The sequence below is a fragment of the Symphalangus syndactylus genome, chromosome 11 (genome assembly GCF_028878055.3).
Source record: "Symphalangus syndactylus isolate Jambi chromosome 11, NHGRI_mSymSyn1-v2.1_pri, whole genome shotgun sequence".
Lineage (NCBI taxonomy): Eukaryota > Metazoa > Chordata > Mammalia > Primates > Hylobatidae > Symphalangus > Symphalangus syndactylus.
The window spans coordinates 21,411,295-21,434,576 of NC_072433.2; the positions used below are offsets into that span (position 1 = coordinate 21,411,295).

The window sequence follows — 23,282 nt, forward strand, 5'->3', positions numbered from 1 at the left end:
CATTGGTGTACAAGTCTCTGAGTCTCTGATTTTAATTCTTCAGGTGTATACCCTGAAGTGGAATTACTGGGTCAGATGGCAATTCTATGCTTAGCTTTTTGAGGAACCATAAAACTGTTTTCCATAGCAACTGCACCATTTTACATTCTTACTAGCAAGGTAATGTACCAGGGTTCTAATTCTTCCACATCCTTGCCAATATTTCACACACACACACACACACACACACACACACACACACAAATTTGTAGCCATCCTAGTAGGTGTGAAGTGGTGTTTCATTGTGGTTTTGATTTGCAAATTTCCCTATTGACATTTTCCAATGGTGTTCAGTGACTTTTTTTTTGACGGAGTCTCGCTCTGTTGCCCAGGCTGGAGTGCAGTGGTGCGATCTCGGCTCACTGCAAACTCTGCCTCCCAGGTTCAAGCAATTCTCCTGTCTCAGCCTCCCAGGTTGAAGCAATTCTCCTGTCTCAGCCTCCCAAGTAGTAGCTGGGACTACAGATGCATGCCACCACGCCTGGCTAATTTTTGTATTTTTAGAAAAGATGGGGTTTTACCATATTCATATTGGTCAGACTGGTCTCGAACTTCTGGCCTCAGGTGATCCACCCACCTTGGCCTCCCAAGGTGCTGGGATTATAGGTGTGAGTCACTCCCCAGCCTTGAATATCTTTTATGTGCTTTTTGGCACTTTATGTATTTTTTTGGAGTAATGTCTATTTAAATCCTTTGCCCATGCTTTGTTTGTCTTTTTGTTGTTGTAGTAGGATATGCTCTGGATAATAACCCTTTATCAGATATAGAATTTGCAAATATTTTCTCCCATTCTGTAGACTGTCTTCGCTTTTTTTTTTGAGACAGAGTCTTGCTCTGTCACCCAGGCTGGAGTGCAGTGGTGCGATCTAGGCTCACTGCAACCTCTGCCTCCTGGGTTCAAGCAATTCTCCTGCCTCAGCCTCCTGAGTAGCTGGGATTAAAGCATGCGCCACCATGCCCGGCTAATTTTTGTATTTTTAGTAGAGATGTAATTTCACCACGTTGGTCAGGCTGGTCTCAAACTCCTGACCTCATGATCCGCCCACCTCAGCCTCCCAAAGTGCTGGGATTACAGGCGTGAGCCACCGTGCCTGGCCTGTCTTCATTTTCTTAATACTGTCTTTTGATGCACAAATGTTCATTCCAATGAAGCCCAATTTATCTAATTTTTCTTTGATTGCTGGTGATTTTGGTGTCATTATCTAAGAATCCATTGCCAAGTTTTACTTGGTTTTGATCTCTAGAAGACTGCTATCATACTGAAGGTAATCTTCTGAAACTTGCGGTTTTCTTTCAAACATTATAAGATTATCCATGTTCTTGCAGAGTTTATTCATTTTATGCTGTATAATATTCCATTATATCCACATACAACGCAGTATTGACCCTTCCTCTTGTTGATGGGCATTTGTCTTGTTTCTAGTTACTTTGCTATTACATCAGTGTCACCATGATTATCCAAAAGTAATTCTTTTGTGCACTCTAATTTAAGAACAACTAACCCTTTTTAATGAATAAATCAAACCTTGTATTGAGTTGCTAAGTTTCAATTGACTAGTACCTGGGATACACACAGGTGCAGACATTTGACTGAGACATATCGATTTTTCTCATCTGCCTATTTAGGCTAATCACCAGACTATAAAACCATGAGAACCACTGCCATTGAGTATGGTCTGTGTCAGTCTACACTATAGCTTTAACTAGTTGTGAGATTTCTTGCAAAGAGCAATCAGAGAAGACACAATAAACACATTTACTGATTTCAGGCTGGAGAGCTTTTAAGCAATAGGGAAACAGCCACACACAAGGTGGAGAGAATTACTGTGAAAAGGAAGTGCTTTCTTTAGAGCCCCACCTAAGCTAGGCTGCAGAAATGTCTACAATGGGTTTGAAACAACTCAAAATGAGCCCTTCTGCAGTGTGAAAATCCTCCAAGATAAAGAGACAGATTGATGGTTCCTGCCGCCGCCCTGTCCTGCCCAGTTGCTGATTTCAGGAAATACTTTGGCAGGTTCGTGGGTCATAGAGTTGCCAGGTTTCTTTGGGGTTTGTAACAGAACACCACAAGAAAATCAAGTGTGAAGCAAGAGCTCAACTCTTAACAGGGGTACTGTTTGTGGTTTTTTTTTACTGGAAAAGATAGTGACCTTACCAGGGCCAAAGTTTGTAGACACAGGAATTACGAAACAGAGAAGGGGGAGAAGTGAGCTAGTGGCAGCATAAAAAGACCAGCAGATGCCCCACAGCACTGCTCTTCCAGAGGCAAGACCAACCAAGATGAGGTGGGTCCACAGCTTTCCCTCCTGCCTTTCCTCTGGTTCTTTATTTCAGTCTTTTTTGTGTACATCGGTAGAGATGCAGAAATAGAACAAAGAAACAGGGCAAATGGGCTAAATTATAGTGAATTAAAGGGCTTAGTGTGTTAAATCTTCTCCTTTTCTGCATCCATAGAAGACGGTGCTGCTGACTTTCCCAGGACATGAGATTTACTCTCAGGAGTGTCTTTTTCCTTGAGGTTACGTTTTTGTCTTTGTAGGGGATGTCATCAGCTCCCGTGGTAGCCTTCCTGGCATCCTGAGTATATTTATTAGCAGATATTTTCCTCTTTAAAAATGTATAATAAGGAAGACTAATAGTAACACATTTGAATGACACAATTAATTGACTAGTACCTGGGATACACACTAATACCTGGGATACATCTAATTAAGGCACTTAGATCTTATAAAAATAAAGACTTTTTGAAATGTTGAAATAATAAGACTAGAAACTTTTTTTTTTTGAGATGGAGTCTCGCTCTGTCACCAGGCTGGAGTGCAGTGGCGTGATCTTGGCTCACTGCAACCTCCACCTCCCAGGTTCAAGCGATTCTCCTCCCTCAGCCTCCCAAGTAGCTGGGACTACAGGTGTGTACCACTATCCCCACCTAATTTTTGTATTTTTAGTAGAGACGGGGTTTCACCATGTTGGCCAGGATGACCTCGATCTCTTGACTTTGTGATCTGCCTGCTTTGGCCTCCCAAAGTGCTGGGATTACAGGTGTGAGCCACCGCGCTGCCTAGAAACTATTTTAATAGAAGCAAGTAGTGCCGGAATGGTCGGCGTCTGTTAGTGAGATGGTGAACAGGCAGATGGCGCCTGTGTGTCAATGCTCATGGCCACAGTCCTGCTTTCGGACACCAGTTCTCTTCCGGGTAACCTTCTGGCATTTTGGGGTTTGAGATACCATTTCCTAAAGGTGAATTATCATAAAATACTAGAAATAACCACGTGTTTAAAATTATATATTTAAGGAACCTTTTATTACAGAAAATATCAAGAAGTAGAGGAATAGCACAGTAAGCCCAAAGTTCCCATCTCTGAGTTATCTACATTTTATTAACACTATCTTTGGGGTGTCTGAGGGAGGTTTCTCTTTCCTGGAGGGCTCCTTATTATTGCCAATGTACTTTGCCGAATGTGGCCAGAAACTGAGCCCACCCCCCAACCTATGTGCCTTCCTATCCCTCTCTGAAGCTTCTGCAGAATTCCCAGCAGGACAGAGCTTGCTGGAAGCTTGGTATGCTGAGAAGCTGCTAAAGTGTGTATGGGCAGGGGTGGAGACAACTTCTTGGTCCTAGCACTTCCATATATCGGCTTTCTTTTCTGGCTGCTAAGTGGGAGGAGTGTGTGTGTATGCATGTGTGTGTGTGTGTGTGTACATGCACGTGTGTGTGGATGCATGCATGTGCTGTGAAGCAGGGAGACCAGCTTTCCACTCCTTCTTGTTTTCTCTCTGCAGGGCCCTGGGAGCTGTCATTGCCCTCCTGCTCTGGGGACAGCTTTTTGCAGTGGACTCAGGCAATGATGTCACGGATATCGCAGGTCAGTCTTTGGTTGGGTAGGAGCGTGCATCCCTGGCGCCGCCGCATCCCACTCTGACCCTCTCGGGTCTGCACTCTCTCTCTGAGAACACCCAATTCCCCCTTCTTATCTCGACCTCTGGGCTTTCAGGACCATAAAGAACATTGGTGATCCTGCCAGAAATGAGGGGAGCTTGCCTTTCCATTGGCTTCCATTCGGGGTGGAAGGAGATTGATGTGCAGAGCAGCTTCCACTCATCTGACTTTTCATGGTTCACTGGGAACAATTTCCAAACAGTAAACTCTCTAGCTTCTCTCTCTTTGCAGGTGACGGCTGCCCGAAGCCCCCCGAGATTGCACATGGCTATGTGGAGCACTCGGTTCGCTACCAGTGTAAGAACTACTACAGGCTGCGCACAGAAGGAGATGGTAAGACGTGGACAACTGTCTCCATGCCCTACATACAACTCCCTTCTCTGACATTTCCGTGATGGGTGGTGCTGAGGTGATTCGCCAGAAAGTTCATTGCTCTCCTTGGAGCCAGGAGATTTAGGTTCTAATAAGCGTTTTGTTGCCAGTAGCCATGGCCCTTTGGGCAGACTAACTTTTGTCAGCCTCAAGTTTTCTGTTTTGTTAAAGGGAGGCAATGCCATGCAGCCTACCTCATGTAAATCTCAGCGTCAGATTTACATCTCCAGCAGGAGATGTGGGAAAAGAAGGAATGCTGATGACGATGTCACCCTCACCTAGTGAGTCTTGCTGTCCTGGCACTGCTCTAAGGGCTTTATATTTATTTGCTCATTTAGTCCTCACGGTATCCCTCTGAATAGAGTTTATTGTTTTCACTTTGCTAATAAGGAAACTGAGGCACAGGTTGAGTATCTTGCCCAAATTCAAGCAGCCTGTAAGAGGCAGAGTCAGGATTTGAACGCTGAGCCCTCCCTGTACTGCCTGCCTGTGACCGCCATGACCACAGTGTGTTCTGCTGGGCTTAAGTGGCGTACAGGCACTTGGCTTCCAGCACAGCACTCTTTCCCTTCCTCCTCCTCATATTCTCTCTCCTTTTTCCCTTCCTTTTTGTCCCCTTTTCCTCTTCCTTTTAGTTCTTCTCTTTAAATGCCTTCTCACTCTGCACTGGGTCTAGACTTGACTTCTCCTTTGGCTCATTTCTTGCCTTTTGTTTCAGGAGTGTACACCTTAAACAATGAGAAGCAGTGGATAAATAAGGCTGTTGGAGATAAACTTCCTGAATGTGAAGCAGGTGGGTGCTCAGCACTTAAGAGAGCAGGCAGGCATCCAGCGGGGAATGTCCTAGAGGCACAGCCTTCCAGTGCGGCTTCCTCTGAGCACACAAAAGCCAAGAGGAGGAATGTGGCAGAACCACAGCTGGCCAGGGAGAGACTTAAGCAGTTAGGTGGTAACTCCCTAAGGGTCACCAAGCGTCTAAGGGTCTTGATCATTGGGGCCTGAAGGGCACTGGTTGCATCCACTGTCTACGCTGCCCACAGATCAGGAGAGCCTGTGCATACAGAGAGCCTGCTAGAGAGCCCTGGGTCTAAGGAGAAGCAGGCTCCAGAGAGAACAAGTCAAGGGATGACATAAAATCTTAATCCATGGAAGCCTAGCAGGAGGCTGGACATGGGCTGGGACTCTTGCTTCTCGTTATTAGGAGGAGCTGTTGCTCTCTCCTTTCATTCTCGGAACCAGAGGCAAAGACCCAGCCTCTTCTGCTGTGAGTGGTGTGGAACTACCAACCTGTCTCGTATTAACTGCACCATCTACAAAATCTGAGCTCCAGCCAGTGCTGCTCTAGATTCATCTTTCTTTAGAGAGAATGAATTATTGTAGCCCCTAGCCCTTTCAATGAATTTCAGGGAATTGTGGAAATTCCTTTGTTGGGATAATTGTTTAAATATAATATAGTTCACCAGCCAGCATTAAAAAATCTCAGTATTTCCCATTTCCTTTGTTAGAAAAGTGGGAAATAGAGCTTTTTGTAATGTAAACAATTTAAAAAACAGAATTATTTTAAAACTGCAACTATTGGAAATGAGATGAGCAGGTGGTAAGGGCAAAGCATTTAAATCTTTCTAGTTTATGCAGCAGTGACAGCCGCCCATGCTTTCACCCGTTTCTCAGATGGAAAGGCTCTCGCACATTTCCACTCACGAGTGTCTTGCTCTCCTTGACAGTATGTGGGAAGCCCAAGAATCCAGCAAACCCGGTGCAGCGGATCCTGGGTGGACACCTGGATGCTAAAGGCAGCTTTCCCTGGCAGGCTAAGATGGTCTCCCGCCATAATCTCACCACAGGGGCCACGCTGATCAGTGAACAATGGCTGTTGACCACGGCTAAAAATCTGTTCCTGAACCATTCAGAAAATGCAACAGCGAAAGACATTGCCCCTACTTTAACACTCTATGTGGGGAAAAAGCAGCTTGTAGAGATTGAGAAGGTGGTTCTATACCCTAACTACCGTCAGGTAGATATTGGGCTCATCAAACTCAAACAGAAAGTGCCTGTTAATGAGAGAGTGATGCCCATCTGCCTACCTTCAAAGAATTATGCAGAAGTAGGGCGTGTGGGTTATGTTTCTGGCTGGGGGCGAAATGCCAATTTTAAATTTACTGACCATCTGAAGTATGTCATGCTGCCTGTGGCTGACCAAGACCAATGCGTAAGGCACTATGAAGGCAGCACAGTCCCCGAAAAGAAGACACCAAAGAGCCCTGTAGGGGTGCAGCCCATACTGAATGAACACACCTTCTGTGCTGGCATGTCTAAGTACCAGGAAGACACCTGCTATGGCGATGCGGGCAGTGCCTTTGCCGTTCACGACCTGGAGGAGGACACCTGGTACGCGGCTGGGATCCTAAGCTTTGATAAGAGCTGTGCTGTGGCTGAGTATGGTGTGTATGTGAAGGTGACTTCCATCCAGGACTGGGTTCAGAAGACCATAGCCGAGAACTAATGCAAGGCTGGCCGGAAGCCCTTGTCTGAAAGCAAGATTTCAGCCTGGAAGAGGGCAAAGTAGATGGGAGCGGACAGGAGTAAACGGGATAAGACGTGGTTTGAAGCTGATGGGTGCCAGCCCTGAGTTGCTGACTCAGTCAATAAAGAGCTTTCTTTTGACTCATTTCTGTGTTGTGTTCAGTCTTGAGTCCTTTTTATTTGCTCCTTTATGGTCCAGGGTAGTCAGAAGGTATAGAGACTACTGGGAGTATGGCAGAAAATACCCCAAACCCACTGGAAATCCCAAAGGTGATACAAACTCTTCCACCTTAGGGAATCATGCTCACTGACTGAGTGCCTATTGAATGCTAGGTCCCAGAATGGTAACTGTTGTCCTTGTTTTACAGACAAGGAAACAGAGACTCAGAGATGGTAAGTGAGTTGCTTAAGGCTACATAGCTATGAAACAGTGAAGCTGAACTTTGAACCAGGTCTGTTTGATACAAACTCAGAGCTCTTTTCACTGCATGCTGTTGCCTCTTCAAAGTGAATTAGGAGAAAGGGCATGGGGCCTGGTGAGGAAGAGGCTAGCTCAAAATGGGATGGGGGAAAAAGTGTTTTAACATAGACAGTACTTCAGAGTTTGGGATATAACCTACCAGCACTCCAGAAAACAAAAGACGATGATGTAAAGGCAGGATCTCTGGACTTGCTGAGTCCAAATCACAGCTTGGCCCATACATTTGCTAAGTAATTTAGGTTTCCTGGCCATCAGTTCCTGGTCTCTTCCATGAGGGACTTGAGCCAGACGATGGCTAATGGCCCTATCAGCAATAACCTTCTGGGACTCTGTAAAGAGTGGGGAGGTAGAGTCCTTGCATCAGTAGAAGCTGCTTTTCCTACTGGGAACAAACCCACCCTTCACCAGGAATCAAATGCAAGCTGTCTGAGCCTCCTCTCCTGATGGCAGGTCATGCTATTAAGGGTCTCCCAGAAGAAAGGTTCTGGAACTCTGAGAAACAGAAGCTCTTCTAATGGAACTTTTTCTTGCTGTAAGCCTTCAATACCACCAATCACCAATGCGCCTTCTTCTCAAGCCAAAATACGGCCCCTCCTTTATAGGGTGTAAAACGACACTGATGTCACTCGCTCTTGCCAGGGTCTGGCCATCTCTGTGAAGCTCTCCTCACAGGCACCCTGCAGATTCATCAATAAACTTCAACAGGTTAGTGCTAGTAGGCCAATAAGATGCACACTTATATTCTAGAACCTGTGAAAGAAGTAATAGCCAGAAACTGGAAAATAACAGTCAAACTCTTAAAAAAAATGCCTCTCAGAACACAGTCACTTACACCTTTTCCTCTGGTAGTTCTCTTCAGCACCAAGTTTCTTGGAAGAACAAGCTACTCCCCAGTTTTCTTAAAGAATTGTCTGATTATATTAAGTAAGTGGCTTCTGGTAAAACAATGGTAAGAGAAAAGAAGCTCTGGCATTCTCTTGATCACTCATCTTCTCTGCCTTCCTCCCCAGCAACACCTCCTGGCCTCCGCCTGTGGGCTTCAGCAACACCAAACTCTATGTAGTTCCCTGACAAGCCCGGCCGTCTCCAGCCCTTGGGGTTTATTTCCTCGGGGGCCCTCTGCTGAAATTCCCTTCCCCTTGCTGTATTAGCACCTCCTACTCGCCTTCAGCATGCAGGCACTGCCTCATCTAAGCAGCCATCTGTACTTACATAGCTGTGAGCATAGGATGGGGCATACAGCAGGCACTTAACAAATGTGGAATGGAAAGCAACTAAGATAGGATCAAAAATACAAATCGAGACGCGAGAGAAAGACGATCAAAAGCCCTTACAAGGGGGCTGGGCGTGGTGGCTCACACCTGTGTAATCTCAACACTTTGCAAGGCTGAGGCAGGCAGATCACTTGAGGTTGGGAGTTTGAGACCAGCCAGAGCAACATGGAGAAACCTTGTCTCTACTAAAAATACAAAAAATTAGCCAGGCATGGTGATATATGCCTGTAATCCCAGCTACTCGGGAGGCTGAGGCAGGAGAATTGCTTGAACCTCGGAGGTGGAAGTTGTGATGAGCTGAGATCATGCCATTGTACTCCAGCCTGGGCAACAAGAGTGAAACTCTGTCTCAAAACAAAAACAAAAACAAAAAAAACAAAAAAGAACACCATGGGAAAATCAAGTGTGAATCAAGAGCTCAACTCTTAACATGGGTAATGTTTGTAGTTTTGTTACTGGAAAAGATAGTGACCTTACCAGGGCCAAAGTTTGTAGAAACAGGAATTATGAAACGGAGAAGGGGGAGCAGTGAGCTAGTGGCAGCATAAAAAGACCAGCGGATGCCCCACAGCACTGCTCTTCCAGAGGCAAGACCAACCAAGATGAGGTGGGTCCACAGCTTTCCCTCCTGCCTTTCCTCTGGTTATTTCAGTCTTTTTTGTGTACATCGGTAGAGATGCAGAAATAGAACAAAGAAACAGGGCAAATGGGCTAAATTATAGTGAACTAAAGCGCTTAGTGTGTTAAATCTTCTCCTTTTCTGCATCCATAGAAGACAGTGCTGTCTTTCCCAGGAGATGAGATTTACTCTCAGGAGTGTCTTTTTCCTTGAGGTTACGTTTTTGTCTTTGTAGGGGATGTCATCAGCTCCCATGGTAGGCTTCCTGGCATCCTGAATATATTTATTAGCAGATATTTTCCTCTTTAAAAATGTATAATAAGAAAGACTAATAGTAACACATTTGAATGACACAATTAATTGACTAGTACTTGGGATACACACTAGTACCTGGGATACATCTAATTAAGACACTTAGATCTTAAAAAATAAAAAGACTTTTTGAAATGTTGAAATAATAAGACTAGAAACTTTTTTTTTTTTTTTTTTTTGAGATGGAGTCTCACTCTGTCACCAGGATGGAGTGCAGTGGCACGATCTCAGCTCATTGCAACCTCCACCTCCCTGGTTCAAGCAATTCTCCTGCCTCAGCCTCCCGAGTAGCTAGGACTACAGGCGTGTGCTACCATGCCCAGCTAATTTTTGTATTTTTAGTAGAGACAGGGTTTCACCATGTTGGCCAGGATGATCTCGATCTCTTGACCTCGTGATCCGCCTGTCTCGGCCTCCCAAAGTGTTGGGATTACAGGCGTGAGCCACCGCGCCCTGCCTAGAAACTATTTTAATAGAAGCAAATAGTGCCTGAATGGTCGGCGTCTGTCAGCAAGATGGTGAACTGGCAGATGGCGCCTGTGTGTCAATGCTCATGGCCACCGTCCTGCTTTCAGACACCAGTTCTCTTCCAGGTAAGCTTCTGGCATTTTGGGGTTTGAGATACCATTTCCTAAAGGTGAATTATCATAAAATACTAGAAATAACCACATAAGTGTTTAAAATTATTGTTAAATACAGTAAGAAATTATTCTTCAAAGGTTTAGCCTGCTTAAGTTTCCTTGTCCTTTGTTCCCTGCTTTCAAGGCCAGACTTCCTTACTCTCTGTGTTTCCCCTACCCTGGTAAATAACCTTCCTGCCAGTCCTTATCTATATAGCCCACATTCCACATCTGCTGCCCACTCTGTGATTTACCCCTCCCATCGCAACAGCCTGTCCCACCAAAACTGATCTTCCCCCCTTCCCACCAGTGCAAACACATTCCTGCACTTTTCACATTAGCCAACCGGGTTCAGCTTAGATTGTGCGGTCCAAATCCAGCCAATGTAGTCAGGACACAGTAGCAGGGACAAGCTGCGTTAGACATAAAAACCTCTGCTTTCCTTTGTTTGGGGTGCTCTCGTGGTGACCGAACCTATGAGGAGCAACCTTATGCAAAAGTAAATTTGCCTTGCTGAGAGACCCTTTGTCCTTTGTCTCAGTGCTGGTTCTTCTTTGCAGCACCGAGCATTTGTTTCCAACAAATTTGGTGGCCCATATGGGGAAAACATTCTCCTCTGGGAAAGGGTCTTTGATCACCTCGTGAGGAGACGCGTCCCACTGCCTTGTTGCAGTGGCCTCACGAGTAAGGAATTGAGACCCACCTGGTGTGATGAATAACCCCAGACTCTCAATAATGTGGGGAGAAAAAGGCTTGCAACACTATGGTGACCACGTAACTCTGTGCGCAGACCAAGGTAAGAAATGTCGCAGGAGTGACAAAGTACTTCCTTGGTGGTTGGTATATTCTGGTGGTTGAAAGTTCGTGAATGGTAACAAGTGCTACTGCTGTGCGGAGTGAATGAGTCCAATCTGTGGGTCTGTGGTTACCTCATAGGGCTTAGCCTTCCCTGAAGGATCCTGATGTTGGGGTTTATATAGTCCTGCCAATGCTAAGTGGGACTTAAAATATTCCTAGGAGGAAAGTGGCCAGAGTGGATGAAGCGAAAGGAGAAGAGTGTGAAGAACCTCCAGGAGGTGGGGCTAAAAGATACGCAAGAAATCCCTAATATGAGGGATTGAGCCACAGAAACCTCCAGATAGAAAAAAAAGAAATCCCTAATATGAGGAACTGAGCCACAGCAAGCCTCCAGTAGGCAACAAATCCCTAATATGAGGGATTGAGCCTAGCTAAGACCCAATATGGAAAATACCCCAAGAAAGACAGAGAATAAGAAGGATGAAAATAGTAACAAGGATATACCCCCGATAGTCCCTTAGGTTTCATGTTAAAATACTGGAAAGATAATGAGAGGACTAAGCATAAGAAGAAGGAGCAAATGATAAAATATTGCTGTTTCATTTGGACCCAAGGTCCCACCCTCAAACCCTAAATCTTCTGGCCAAAGTATGGGTCGAATGAGGATGTAATGTGTCAACTCCTAATCCAATATGTTAATGATAAAAGTCTGGTTTCTCAAGAAGAACTAGACTATGCTCTTTATTGGAGGCAGGGACCTGTCCTCCTCTTTCCCTTAAAGACAACTAGGGAAGAACCCGATCCAGCATCTCAAATTGAGAAGTCAGACAAGCCGACTCCCACACCTGAAGTCAGCACATGGGATCCCTTAGACTGTCTTCCTCTGCTTACTGCCCCTAATCCTAACCCCCCTACTCTTCAGGCAGCTGCCGCTGCCCCAGATCCCATCCCAGATTCTTCCCCAACTCATGATGTTCCTCCTGCTTACAACCCTGACTCTCAGGGGCAGTCGTCCCAAGAGCCTGTTCACTGCCAACCTAAATATCCTTCCTTAAAAGGGCTCCAACATGAAATAGAGCAGTGTAAAAAGGACATTCAGAACTCCCCTTTTCTTTCCACGCCTAAGGAGTCAGCCGTAATTTTCTTCCCTTTAAAAGGGGTACCACAAGGAGGGGAAATCATTGGTTTTGTAAATGCTTTCTTGACTAGTTCAGAAGTCTGAGGTCTGAAGAAAGAACTTAAGCCACTGCTAGATGACCCCTATGGAGTGGCAGATCAAGTTGATCAATTCTTAGGACCTCAGTTATACACTTGGGTCGAGCAAATGTCTATCCTAGGCATCTTCTTTTCAGGGGAGGAAAGAAGCATGATCCATAGGGCTGCTATGGCAATTTGGGAATTGTGAACACCCACCTGGTCAAAACGTTCCTGCTGTGGACCAAAAATTTCCTGCCCAAGACTCCTGGTGGGGCAATAACAAAGCAGCCCACTGAGAAAACATGAAGGACCTACGGGAAATAACAATAAAAGGAAGCAGGGAATCCATACCCAGAACTCAAAGGCTCTCTAAAGCATTTGATATATAACAGGAGAAAGATGAGGGACCTATAAGATTCCTAGACAGACTAAAGGAGCAAATGAAGCAATATACAGGTCTGATTTAGAAGATCCCCATTCAGCAAAGGATGTTAAAGATCCATTTTGTCACTAAAGGCTGGCCAGATGTTTCAAAAAAGTTACAAAAATTGGAGGACTGAGAAAACCGACCTCTAAGACAACTTCTCAGAGAAGCTCAAAAGATGTATGTGAGGAGGGACAGGGAAAAACAAAAACAGGGGTCAAAACTGATGTTATCTACTTCCCAGCAGGTGGCTCCAAACCCATATGCTATTAAATGAGGCTTCCAGGGAGCCAGAAATTATAAAAGGTCGCAAGCCTCCCAAACCCAGTTTAGAGAATCCTAACCTTCAGCTAGAGGACCCAAGTCTACATTTCCCAGGGCCCCTAAAGAGCATAGAAAAGCAAGACCAAAAAATTCCAAAACTGAGAGAGGGGAAGGACAAGATAAGTGTTACAAATGTGGAAGGATGGGCCCCTTCAAAAGAGAATGTCCCAAATTAGAAAAGGAGAGAGAAGCCCTTCTACTCATGACCTTTGAAGAGGAACAGGGAAGTCAGTGGCTCTGTCTATATTATCTTGAGTCCCACCAGGAGCCCTTGATAAATTTGGAGGTGGGACCTACACATGAGCTTATCACATTTTTGGTCGATTCAGGAGCGGCCTGTTCCTCTGTTTCTTTCCCCTCATCTAATATCACCTGCTCTTCAGAAGAACTTATAGTCTGAGATAAAAGGGGAAGGATTTAAGGTGAGAATCTTAGAAAATACAGAAGTCAAGTACCAAGACTGAACAACCCAGGTTCAATTTTTGTTAATCCCTGAAGCAGGAACTAGTTTGTTAGGAAAAGACTTAATGTTAAAGTTAGGCAGAGGCCTACAAGTTAGCCCAAAGGGATTCCTTACCTCATTAAACTTACTCACCACTGCGGATGAGAAATACATTCATTGTGATGTCTGGTCAAGGGAAGAAAACTGAGGAAAGTTTCAAATTCTCCCAATTCACATCAAGCTAAACACCCCCGCACTGGGAAGTAGTGAGGAGGAAGCAATTCCCCATTCCCTTAGAGGGCATGCTAGGGCTAAAACCTATAATTGAAAGTCTCATTAATGATGGGCTTCTTGAACCCTGTATGTCTCCTTATAACACCCCAATACTGCCTGTCAAAAAATCAGATGGGTCATACTGGCTGGTGCAAGACCTCAGGGCCATTAACCAAACAGTCCAGACCACTCACCCTGTTGTCCTCAACCCTTACACCATTCTCAGCAAAATTCCATATAATCATCAATGGTTTACTGTAATAGATTTAAAGGATGCCTTTTGGGCATGTCCCTGGCTGAAGATAGCCGAGACATATTTGCCTTTGAGTGGGAAGATCCCCAGTCACGGTGAAAACAATGGTATCAATGGATAGTCTTGCCTCAAGGATTCATGGATTCACCCAACCTTTTTGGTCAAATTTTAGAACAAGTGCTAGACAAAGTTTCTGTTCCAAAACAGTTATGCCTGCTTCAATATGTCGATTATATTCTCATATCTGGTGAGGATATAGAGAAAGTAGCTGGCTTCTCTATACATATTTTTGACCATCTGCAGTTTGAGGGATTACGGGTCTCAAAGGGAAAGCTTCAGTATATGGAGCCTAAAGTCAAATATTTAGGCCGCTTAATAAGTGCAGGCAAGTGAAGGACAGGGCCTGAACGGGTTGAAGGAATCGTGTCCTTACCCTTGCCTCAGACTAAACAGGAACTCAGGAAATTTTTAGGGTTAGTTAGATACTGCTGCTTATGGATTAACTCATATGTCCTAAACAGTAAACTTTTATACCAAAAACTTGCCCAGGGAAAACCTGACCATCTCCTGTGGACTTCTAAAGAGGTCGATCAGGTCAAAGAGCTAAAAGGTAAGGCTTGCCCTAGCCTTACCTTCCCTAGAAAAACCATTTCACCTTTTTGTCAGCATGAATAATGAGATGGCTTTAGGGGTGCTTATCTAAGAGCACAGAGGCTGCTGGCAGCCCATGGCCTTCCTGTCAAAAATTTTGGACCCGGTCACCTGTGGATGGCCTCATCCAATCCATTGCAGCTACAGCAGTATTAGTTGAAGAGAGTATAAAATTAACCTTTGGGTGGAGACTAACAGTGAGCACACCCCATCAAGTTAGAGCTATTTTAAATAAAAAAGCAGGAAGGTGACTAACTGACTCCAGAATCTTAAAATATGGGGCTATTCTACTAAAAAAAGATGAGAGAATACCTGTGTCGAGATTTAATTGACTACTAAACAAAAGTCAGGCCAGATCTAGGAAAGATCCCTTTCAAAACAGGATGGCACTTATTTATAGATGGTTCCTCCCAGCTGATTGAGAGAAAAAGACACAATGGGTATCCAGTAATCGATGGAGAAACTCTCTATGTATAAGAATAGAGTCAAGAAAATAGCCTAATAATTGGTCTGCCCAAACTTGTGAACTGTTTGCACTCAGCCAAGCCTTAAAGCACTTGCAAAACCAGGAAGGAACCATCTATACTGATTCTAAGTATGCCTTTGGAGTGGCTCATACATTTGTTAAAATTTGGACTGAATGTGGCCTCACTAATAGTAAAGGTTATGACCTTGTTCATAAGGAGTTAATCATCCAAGTACTGGATAACCTTCAGTTGCCAGAAGAAATAGCTATTGCCCGTGTCCCCAGACACCAGAAAAGCCTTTCTTTTGAAAGTTGAGGAAATAACCTAACAGACCAGATAGCCAAACAAGCTGCTGCTTCCTCTGAAACACCTATGTTTCACTTAACTCCTTGTCTTCCTTCCCCTACTGCAATTTCCATTTTCTCTTCCATTGAAGAAGAAGAATAAAGATAGGAGCCAGAGAAGACCAGAAGGAAAACAGCTGTTATCAGACCAAAAAGAAATGTTATCCAAGCCCCTTATATGTGGGAGATCTAGTCTCAACTATATCTGAGGACGCACTGGGGACCCCAAGCCATGTGTGATGCAGTTCTCAGGGTCTATGGATGTATAAGAATTTACACCCTAGCCAAACAAGTTACAGATAGTTGCTTAATATGTAAAAAGACTAATAAGCAGATTCTAAGAAAACCGCCCCTTGGAGAAAGAGATCCAGGGCTAAGACCATTTCAAAGTGTTCAATTAATTATACTGAAATGCCCCCAATTGGTCATTTAAAATACTTATTAGTAATAATAGACCACTTTACCCACTGGGTAGAGACTATCCCACCCTCAAGTGCAACCACCAGTAAATGTAGCTAAGGCATTAATTGATAACATTGTACCCAGAGTTGGACTAATAGAAAACACTGATTCAGACAATGGAACCCATTTCACTGCACATGTCATTAAAAAGTTAGCCCAGGTACTAGACATAAAATGGAAAATCCATATCTCTTGGCATCTCTCCTCCTCAAGAAGAGTAGAAAGGATGAATCAGAAAGCCACTTAACTAAATTAGTTCTAGAAACTTGATTGCCATGGACTAAATGTCTTCCTGTTGCCTTGTTAAGAATCCAAACTGCTCCTCAGAGAGATACTGGCCTTTCCCCTTATGAGATGCTCTATGGATTGCCCTATTTATACTCCACTGCTAACATTCCTACGTTCAAAATAAAAGATCAGTTCCTCAAAAATTATATACTTGGTCCATACTCTACTTTCTCTTCCCTTAAGACTAAAGGTTTCCTAGCACAGGTGCCACCCCTGGAGTTTCCAGCACATCAGCGTCAGCCTGGAGACCACGTCCTCATAAAAGGGTGGAAGGAAGGGAAACTCAAACCGGCTTGGGAAGGACCCTACCTGGTGCTCCTAAATACTAAGACTGCAGTCTGAACAGCAGAAAGAGGATGGACTCACCACACCTGAGTCAAAAAGGCGCTGCCACCTCCAGGATCATAAACCGTCACTCCAGGGCTCATCCCAACCAAATTAACTCTAAAAAGGGCTTAATAATCACTTGTTTATTTTCTTTTTTCTTTCCAACAGAAGGTCATCTTGTCACCAATGTAACTTGGGCTAACCATCCTTTAACCTTTCAGTTTGACGCTTGTTCACTCATCCCGTGTGGAGACAAGCAAGCTCAAAGGAAACTGTCTCATGTAGATAAGTACCTATGTCCATACCGTGAAGAGTCAACCAAGTATAAGTATAAAGGCTTAAAAAGTCCCTGTGGTGACTGGACAGATGTTTTGTAAACCACTCAGTATGGAGGGTGGACAGCCAGGCCCCCTTTTTCAAATAAGTTATGGGGACTAAAACAGAAACTCCAACTAATTCATGGTCCCACCCCACCAAATTGTAAGCCACTGCAGTGTAACCCCTCATTGCTAATTATAGCTAACCCCCAAACAATGGCCCAAGAACCCGCTATATTCAAATGGTATGGATTAGGAGCAAATGTTACAAAACAAAATCCCATAAAAATCTTCAATCACTGGTTAACAATGATAATTAAAAAAAAAATCCATACCCAGAGTCTGGGAAATGAGGAACCCAAAGCTCTCCCCAAGTATAGCGAGCTCAGCGTCCTCCTCCCATCTCCAAAACAACCCAACCAAAGTAATGGTTGTAAAGGTAAAAAATTTAAAGCAGACTACAGCCCTAGAGACAGGATATCAAGATGCAAATGCTTGGCTAAAATGGATTAAATATTCCATCTGCACTTTAAACAAATGTGAATGTTATGCTTGTGCTCACGGTACACCAGAGGCCCAGATTGTCCCCTTTCCACTCAGATGGTCTTCCAACTGACTGGGCATAAGCTGTATGGTAGTTCTCTTCCAAGACCACACAGCCTGGGGTGACAAATCATGTCAAGCTCTTTCTCTGCTGTTCCCTGAAGCTCAACACCCTGAGGGTCAGCCCCCGAGGGCCATCAGCTTCCATTTCCCAATGCCAATTTTTCTTTGCATCTCTCACAACAGGGAGAAAACTTGGTGTTCCCTGGAGCCTTAATGGGATGCAGTGAGCTTAAGTCCTTCCAAGAGCTTATCCATCAGTCTGCCCTTAGTCATCCTCGAGCAGATGTATGGTGGTTATTGTGGTGGACCATTACTGGACACTGCCGAGTAACTGGAGCAGAACATGTGCTCTAATTCCATTGGCTATCCCTTTCACCCTGGCATTTCGTCAACCAGAAAAGATAGAAACCACACACTGTAAAATAAGAGAGGCCCCTCATGGGTCAGTTGACTCCCATATTTATATAGATTCTACTGGAGTCCCACAAGGAGTGCCAGATGAATTTAAGGCCTGAAATCAGACAACTGCAGGATTTGAATCCACATTCTTCTGGTGATTAACTATAAATAAAAATGGGAATTAGATAAACTACATTTATTACAACCAATGACGATTTTTTTTTTTGATGGGGTTTTGCTCTTGTTGCCCAGGCTGGAATGCAATGGCGTGATCTCAGCTCACCACAACTTCTGCCTCCTGGGTCCAAGCAATTCTCCTGCCTCAGCCTCCTGAGTAGCTGGGATTATAAACAGGCGCCACCACGCCCAGTAATTTTGTATTTTTAGTAGAGACGGGGTTTCTCCATGATGGTCAGGCTCGTCTCAAACTCCCGACCTCAGGTTATCTGCCTGCCTCGGCCTCCCAAAGTGCTGGGATTACAGGCGTGAGCCACTGTGCCCAGCCTACGATTTGTTAATTATACTAGAGATGCTCTTAAAGGGGCAGCTGAACAATTAAGACCCACCAGTCAAATGGCCTGGGAAAATAAGATAGCGTTAGACATGATACTAGTGAAAGAGGGTGGAGTTTGTGTCATTATTGGAACCCAATGGTATACTTTTATCCCTAATAATACTGCTCCAGGTGGGACCACAACAAAAGCACTACAAGGTCTTACTGCCTTATCAAATGAGCTAGCCAAAAATTCTGGACTAAACGACCCCTTCACAAATTTAATGGGAAATTGTTTGGCAAATGGAAGGGACTTATGTCCTCAATCCTCATGTCTCTTGCCATCAGAATAGGGTTGCTTATTCTTGTAGGATGCTGTGTCATACCCTGTGCCTGAGGATTAATACAAAAGCTTATTGAAACAGCTCTCCCCAAAACCTCCCTCAATCCTCCTCCTCCTTGTTCCAGTGAGCTTTTTCTTTTAGAAGACCAAGTAGAATAACAGAGCCAAATTACGTTAAAAGGGTTTAAAGAAAAAATACTGTAAAATATTTAATGGGGATTGTTAAATACAGTAAAAAATTCTTCTTCAAAGGTTTAGCTTGCTTAAGTTTCCTTGTCCTTTGCTCCCTGCTTTCAAGGCCAGACTTCCTTACTCTCTGTGTTCCCCCTGCACTGGTAAACAACTTTCCCGCCAGTTGTTATCTATGGAGCCCACATTCCACATCTGCTACCCACTCTGTGAATTACCCCTCCCATCACAATGGCTTCTCCTGGCAAAACTGATCTTCTAGCCTTCCCAGCAGTGTAATCACATTCCTGCACTTTTCAAGTTAGCCAACCGGGTTCATCTTAGATTGTGCGGTCCAACTCTAGCCAATGGAGTCAGGACACAGTAGCAGGGACAAGCTGCATTAGACATAAATACCTCTGCTTTCCTTTGTTCGGGCTGCTCTCGTGGCAACTGAACCTATGAGGAGCAACCTTACGCAAAAGTAAATTTGTCTTGCTGAGAGACCCTTTGTCCTTTGCCTCAGTGCTAGTTCTTCTTTGCGGCACCAAGCATTTGTTTTCAACAATTATATATTTAAGGAACCTTTGATTATGGAAAATTTCAAGTAGAGGGAATAGCATACTAAGCCCTCTGTTCCCATCTTTGAGTTATCTACATTTTATTAGAAGTAACTTTGGGGTGCCAGAGGGAGGTTTGTCTTTCCTGGAGGCCTTCTGAATTATTGCCAATGTACTTTCCCCACTATGGCCAGACACTGAGGCCCCCATACCTATGTACCTTTCTATCCCTCTCTGAAGCTTCTGCAGAATTCCCAGCAGGACAGAGCTTGCTGGAAGCTTGGTATGCTCAGAAGCTGCTAAAGCGTGTATGTGTGGGGGTGGGGGCAACTTCTAGGTCCTAGCACTTCCCTATATCGATTTTCTTTTCTGGCTGCTTAGTGGGAGGAGTGTGTGTGTATGCATGCGTGTGTGTGTGTGTGTACATGCATGTGTGTGTGGATGCATGCATGTGCTGTGAAGCAGGGAGACCAGCTTTCCACTCCTTCTTGTTTTCTCTCTGCAGTGACCTGGGAGCTGTCATTTCCCTCCTGCTCTGGGGACGACAGCTTTTTGCACTGTACTCAGGCAATGATGTCATGGATATTTCAGGTGAGTCTTTGAGTTGGGTAGGAGCATGCAACCCTGGCACTGCCACATCCCACTCTGACCCTCTTGGGTCTGCATTCTTTCTTTGAGAACACACAGTTCCCCCTTCTTATCCTGACCTCTGGGCTTTCAGGACTGCCAAGAACATTGGGGATCCTGCCAGAAATGAGGGGAGCTTGCGCTTTCGTTGGCTTCTATTTGGGGTGGAAGGAGATTGATGTGCAGAGCAGCTTCCACTCATCTGACTTTTCATGGGTCTCTGGGAACAATTTCCAAATAGTAAACTCTCTGGCTTCTCTCTCTTTGCAGGTGACCGCTTCCCAAAGCCCTCTGAGATTGCAAATGGCTATGTGGAGCACTCGGTTTGCTACCAGTGTAAGAACTACTACAGGCTGCGTACAGAAGGAGATGGTAAGACCTGGACAACTATCTCTGTGCCCTACATACAACCCCCACTCTGACATTTCCATGATGGGTGGTGCTGAGGTGATTTGCTAGAAAGTTCATGTGTTCCCCTTGGAGCCAGGAGATTTAGATTCTAATAAGCATTTTGTCGCCAGTAGCTTGGCCCTTTGGGCAGACTAACTTTTGTCAGCCTCAAGTTTTCTGTTTTGTTAAGGGGAGGCGATGCCATGCAGCCTATCTCATGTAAATCTGAGTCAGATTTACATCTACAGCAGGAGATGTGGGAAAAGAAGGAATGCTGATGACAATGTCACCCTCACCTAGTGGAGTCTTGCTGTCCTGGCACTGCTCTAAGGGCTTTATATTTATTTGCTCACTTAGTCCTCACAGTTTCCCTCTGAATAGAGGTTATTATTCTCACTTTGCTGATAAGGAAACAGAGGCACAGACAGGTTGAGTATCTTGCCCAAATTCAGGCAGCCTGTAAGAGGCAGAGTCAGGATTTGAACGCTGAGCCCTCCCTGTACTGCCTGGCTGTGACCGCCATGACCACAGTGTGTTCTGCTGGGCTTAACTGGTGTCCAGGCACTTGGCTTCCAGCACAGCACTCTTTCCCTTCCTCCTTCTCCTATTCTCTCTCCTTTCTCCCTTCCTATCTGCCCCCTTTCTTTTTCTTCTTTTTAATTCTTCTCCTTAATTGCCTTCTCACTCTGCTCTGGGTGCAGACTTGACTTTTCCTTTGGCTCATTTCTTGCCTTTTGTTTCAGGAGTGTACACCTTAAACGATAAGAAGCACTGGATAAATAAGGCTGTTGGAGATAAACTTCCTGAATGTGAAGCTGGTGGGTGCTGAGCACTTACGAGCGCAGGCAGGCTTCCAGGTGGGAATGTCCTAGAGGCACAGCCTTCCAGTGCGGCTTCCTCTGAGCACACAAGAGCCAGGAGGAGGGATGTGGGAGAACCACAGCTGGCCAGGGAGAGACTTAAGCAGTTAGGTGATGACTCCCTAAGGGTCACCAAGGGTCTTGTTCATTGGGGCCTGAAGGGCACTGGCTGAATCCACTGTCTGCACTGCCCACAGATCAGGAGAGCCTGTGCATACAGAGAGCCTGCTAGAGAGCCCTGGGTCTAAAGAGAAGCAAGTTCCAGGAAGAACAAGTCAAGGGATGACATAAAATCTTAATCCATGGAAGCCTAGCAGGAGACTGGACATGGGCTGGGACTCCTGCTTCTCGTTATTAGTAAGAGTTGTTGCTCTCTCCTTTCCGTCTCCGAGCCAGAGGCAAACGCCCAGTCTCTTCTGCTGTTGAGTGGTGTGGAACTGCCAACCTGCCTCGTGTTAACTGCAACATCTACAAAATATGAGCTCCAGCCAATGGTGCTCTAGATTCCTCTTTCTTCAGAGATGATGAATTATTGTAGCTCCTAGCCCTTTCTTTTTTTCTTTTTTTTTTTTCTGAGACAGAGTTTTGCTCTCGTCGCCTAGGCTGGAGTGCAGTGGTGCTGATTCCTGACCTCAGGTGATCCGACTTCCTCAGCCTCCCAAAGTGCTGGGATTACAGGTGTGAGCCACCGCATCTTGCCCCCAGCCCTTTCAATGAATTTCAGGGAATTGTGGAAATTCCTTTCTTGAGATAATTGTTTAAATATAATATAGTTCACCAGCCAGGGCTCAAAAAACTCAGTATTTCTCATTTCCTTATTTAGAAATAGAGCTTTTTGTAATGTAAACAAATAAAAAAATTATTTTAAGACTGCAAGTATTGGAAATGAGATGAGCAGGTGGTAAGGGCAAAGCATTTAAATCTTTCTAGTTTATGCAGCAGTGACAGCCGCCCATGCTTTCACCCGTTTCTCAGATGGAAAGGCTCTCGCACATTTCCACTCACGAGTGTCTTGCTCTCCTTGACAGTATGTGGAAAGCCCAAGAATCCAGCAAACCTGGTGCAGCGGATCCTGGGTGGACACCTGGATGCCAATGGCAGCTTTCCCTGGCAGGCTAAGATGGTTTCCCAGCATAATCTCACCACAGGGGCCACGCTGATCAATGAACAATGGCTGCTGACCACGGCTAAAAATCTTTTCCTGAACCATTCAGAAAATGCAACAGCGAAAGACATTGCCCCTACTTTAACACTCTATGTGGGGGAAAAGCAGCTTGTAGAGATTGAGAAGGTGGTTCTACACCCTAACTACCATCAGGTAGATATTGGGCTCATCAAACTCAAACAGAAAGTGCCTGTTAATGAGACAGTGATGCCCATCTGCCTACCTTCAAAGAATTATGCAGAAGTAGGGCGTGTGGATTACGTGTCTGGCTGGGGACAAAGTGACAACTCTAAATTTACTGAGCATCTGAAGTATGTCATGCTGCCTGTGGCTGACCAATACGATTGCATAAAGTACTATGAAGGCAGCACATGTCCCAAATGGAAGGCACTGAAGAGCCCTGTAGGGGTGCAGCCCATACTGAATGAACACACCTTCTGTGCTGGCATGTCTAAGTACCAGGAAGACACCTGCTATGGTGATGCGGGCAGTGCCTTTGCCGTTCACAACCTGGAGGAGGACACCTGGTACGCGGCTGGGATCCTAAGCTTTGGTAAGAGCTGTGCTGTGGCTGAGTATGGTGTGTATGTGAAGGTGACTTCCATCCAGGACTGGGTTCAGAAGACCATAGCCGAGAACTAATGCAAGGCTGGCCGGAAGCCCTTGCTTGAAAGCAAGATTTCAGCCTGGAAGAGGGCAAAGTGGACGGAAGCGGACAGGAGTGGACAGGATAAGACGTGGTTTGAAGCTGATGGGTGCCAGCCCTGAGTTGCTGACTCAGTCAATAAAGAGCTTTCTTTTGACTCATTTCTGTGTTGTGTTCAGTCTTGAGTCCTTTTTATTTGCTCCTTTATGGTCCAGGGTAGTCAGAAGGTATAGAGACTACTGGGAGTATGGCAGAAAATACCCCAAACCCACTGGAA

At 45.0% G+C, this 23,282-nt stretch overlaps 3 protein-coding genes across 4 annotated transcripts in view; 2 read left to right on the plus strand and 1 right to left on the minus strand.

The window, feature by feature from the left end:
• The window catches only part of TXNL4B (thioredoxin like 4B), a 65,903-nt gene that overhangs the window by 24,572 nt on the left and 18,049 nt on the right, over positions 1 to 23,282 (minus strand). The window lies entirely within an intron of this gene.
• On the plus strand, positions 2,156 to 7,052 carry LOC129492960 (haptoglobin). Its single transcript, XM_055298521.2, has 5 exons — positions 2,156 to 2,324; positions 3,824 to 3,906; positions 4,212 to 4,313; positions 5,071 to 5,145; positions 6,077 to 7,052. Exons 1-5 carry the CDS (start codon positions 2,278 to 2,280, stop codon positions 6,853 to 6,855), a joined length of 1,086 nt encoding a protein of 361 aa, XP_055154496.1. The 5' UTR covers positions 2,156 to 2,277; the 3' UTR covers positions 6,856 to 7,052.
• Positions 7,914 to 23,162, plus strand: LOC129492959 (haptoglobin-related protein). Of its 2 annotated transcripts, none has more exons than XM_055298519.1 (5): positions 7,914 to 8,061; positions 19,823 to 19,908; positions 20,215 to 20,316; positions 21,078 to 21,152; positions 22,223 to 23,162. In XM_055298519.1, exons 2-5 carry the CDS (start codon positions 19,896 to 19,898, stop codon positions 22,999 to 23,001), a joined length of 969 nt encoding a protein of 322 aa, XP_055154494.1. In that variant the 5' UTR covers positions 7,914 to 8,061; positions 19,823 to 19,895; the 3' UTR covers positions 23,002 to 23,162. The 2 variants fall into 2 exon arrangements, with proteins under 2 accessions (XP_055154494.1, XP_055154493.1); XM_055298518.2 differs by lacking the exon at positions 7,914 to 8,061 and adding an exon at positions 8,939 to 9,237.

Coding starts and splice junctions, on each gene's coding strand:
- LOC129492960 (XM_055298521.2), top strand. CDS start 2,278: ATGCCCCACAGCACTGCTCTTCCAGAGGCAAGACCAACCAAGATGAG. Junction 4,314..5,070: donor GCTGCGCACAGAAGGAGATG/GTAAGACGTGGA, acceptor CTTTTGTTTCAG/GAGTGTACACCTTAAACAAT. Junction 5,146..6,076: donor ACTTCCTGAATGTGAAGCAG/GTGGGTGCTCAG, acceptor TCTCCTTGACAG/TATGTGGGAAGCCCAAGAAT.
- LOC129492959 (XM_055298518.2), top strand. CDS start 9,191: ATGCCCCACAGCACTGCTCTTCCAGAGGCAAGACCAACCAAGATGAG. Junction 20,317..21,077: donor GCTGCGTACAGAAGGAGATG/GTAAGACCTGGA, acceptor CTTTTGTTTCAG/GAGTGTACACCTTAAACGAT. Junction 21,153..22,222: donor ACTTCCTGAATGTGAAGCTG/GTGGGTGCTGAG, acceptor TCTCCTTGACAG/TATGTGGAAAGCCCAAGAAT.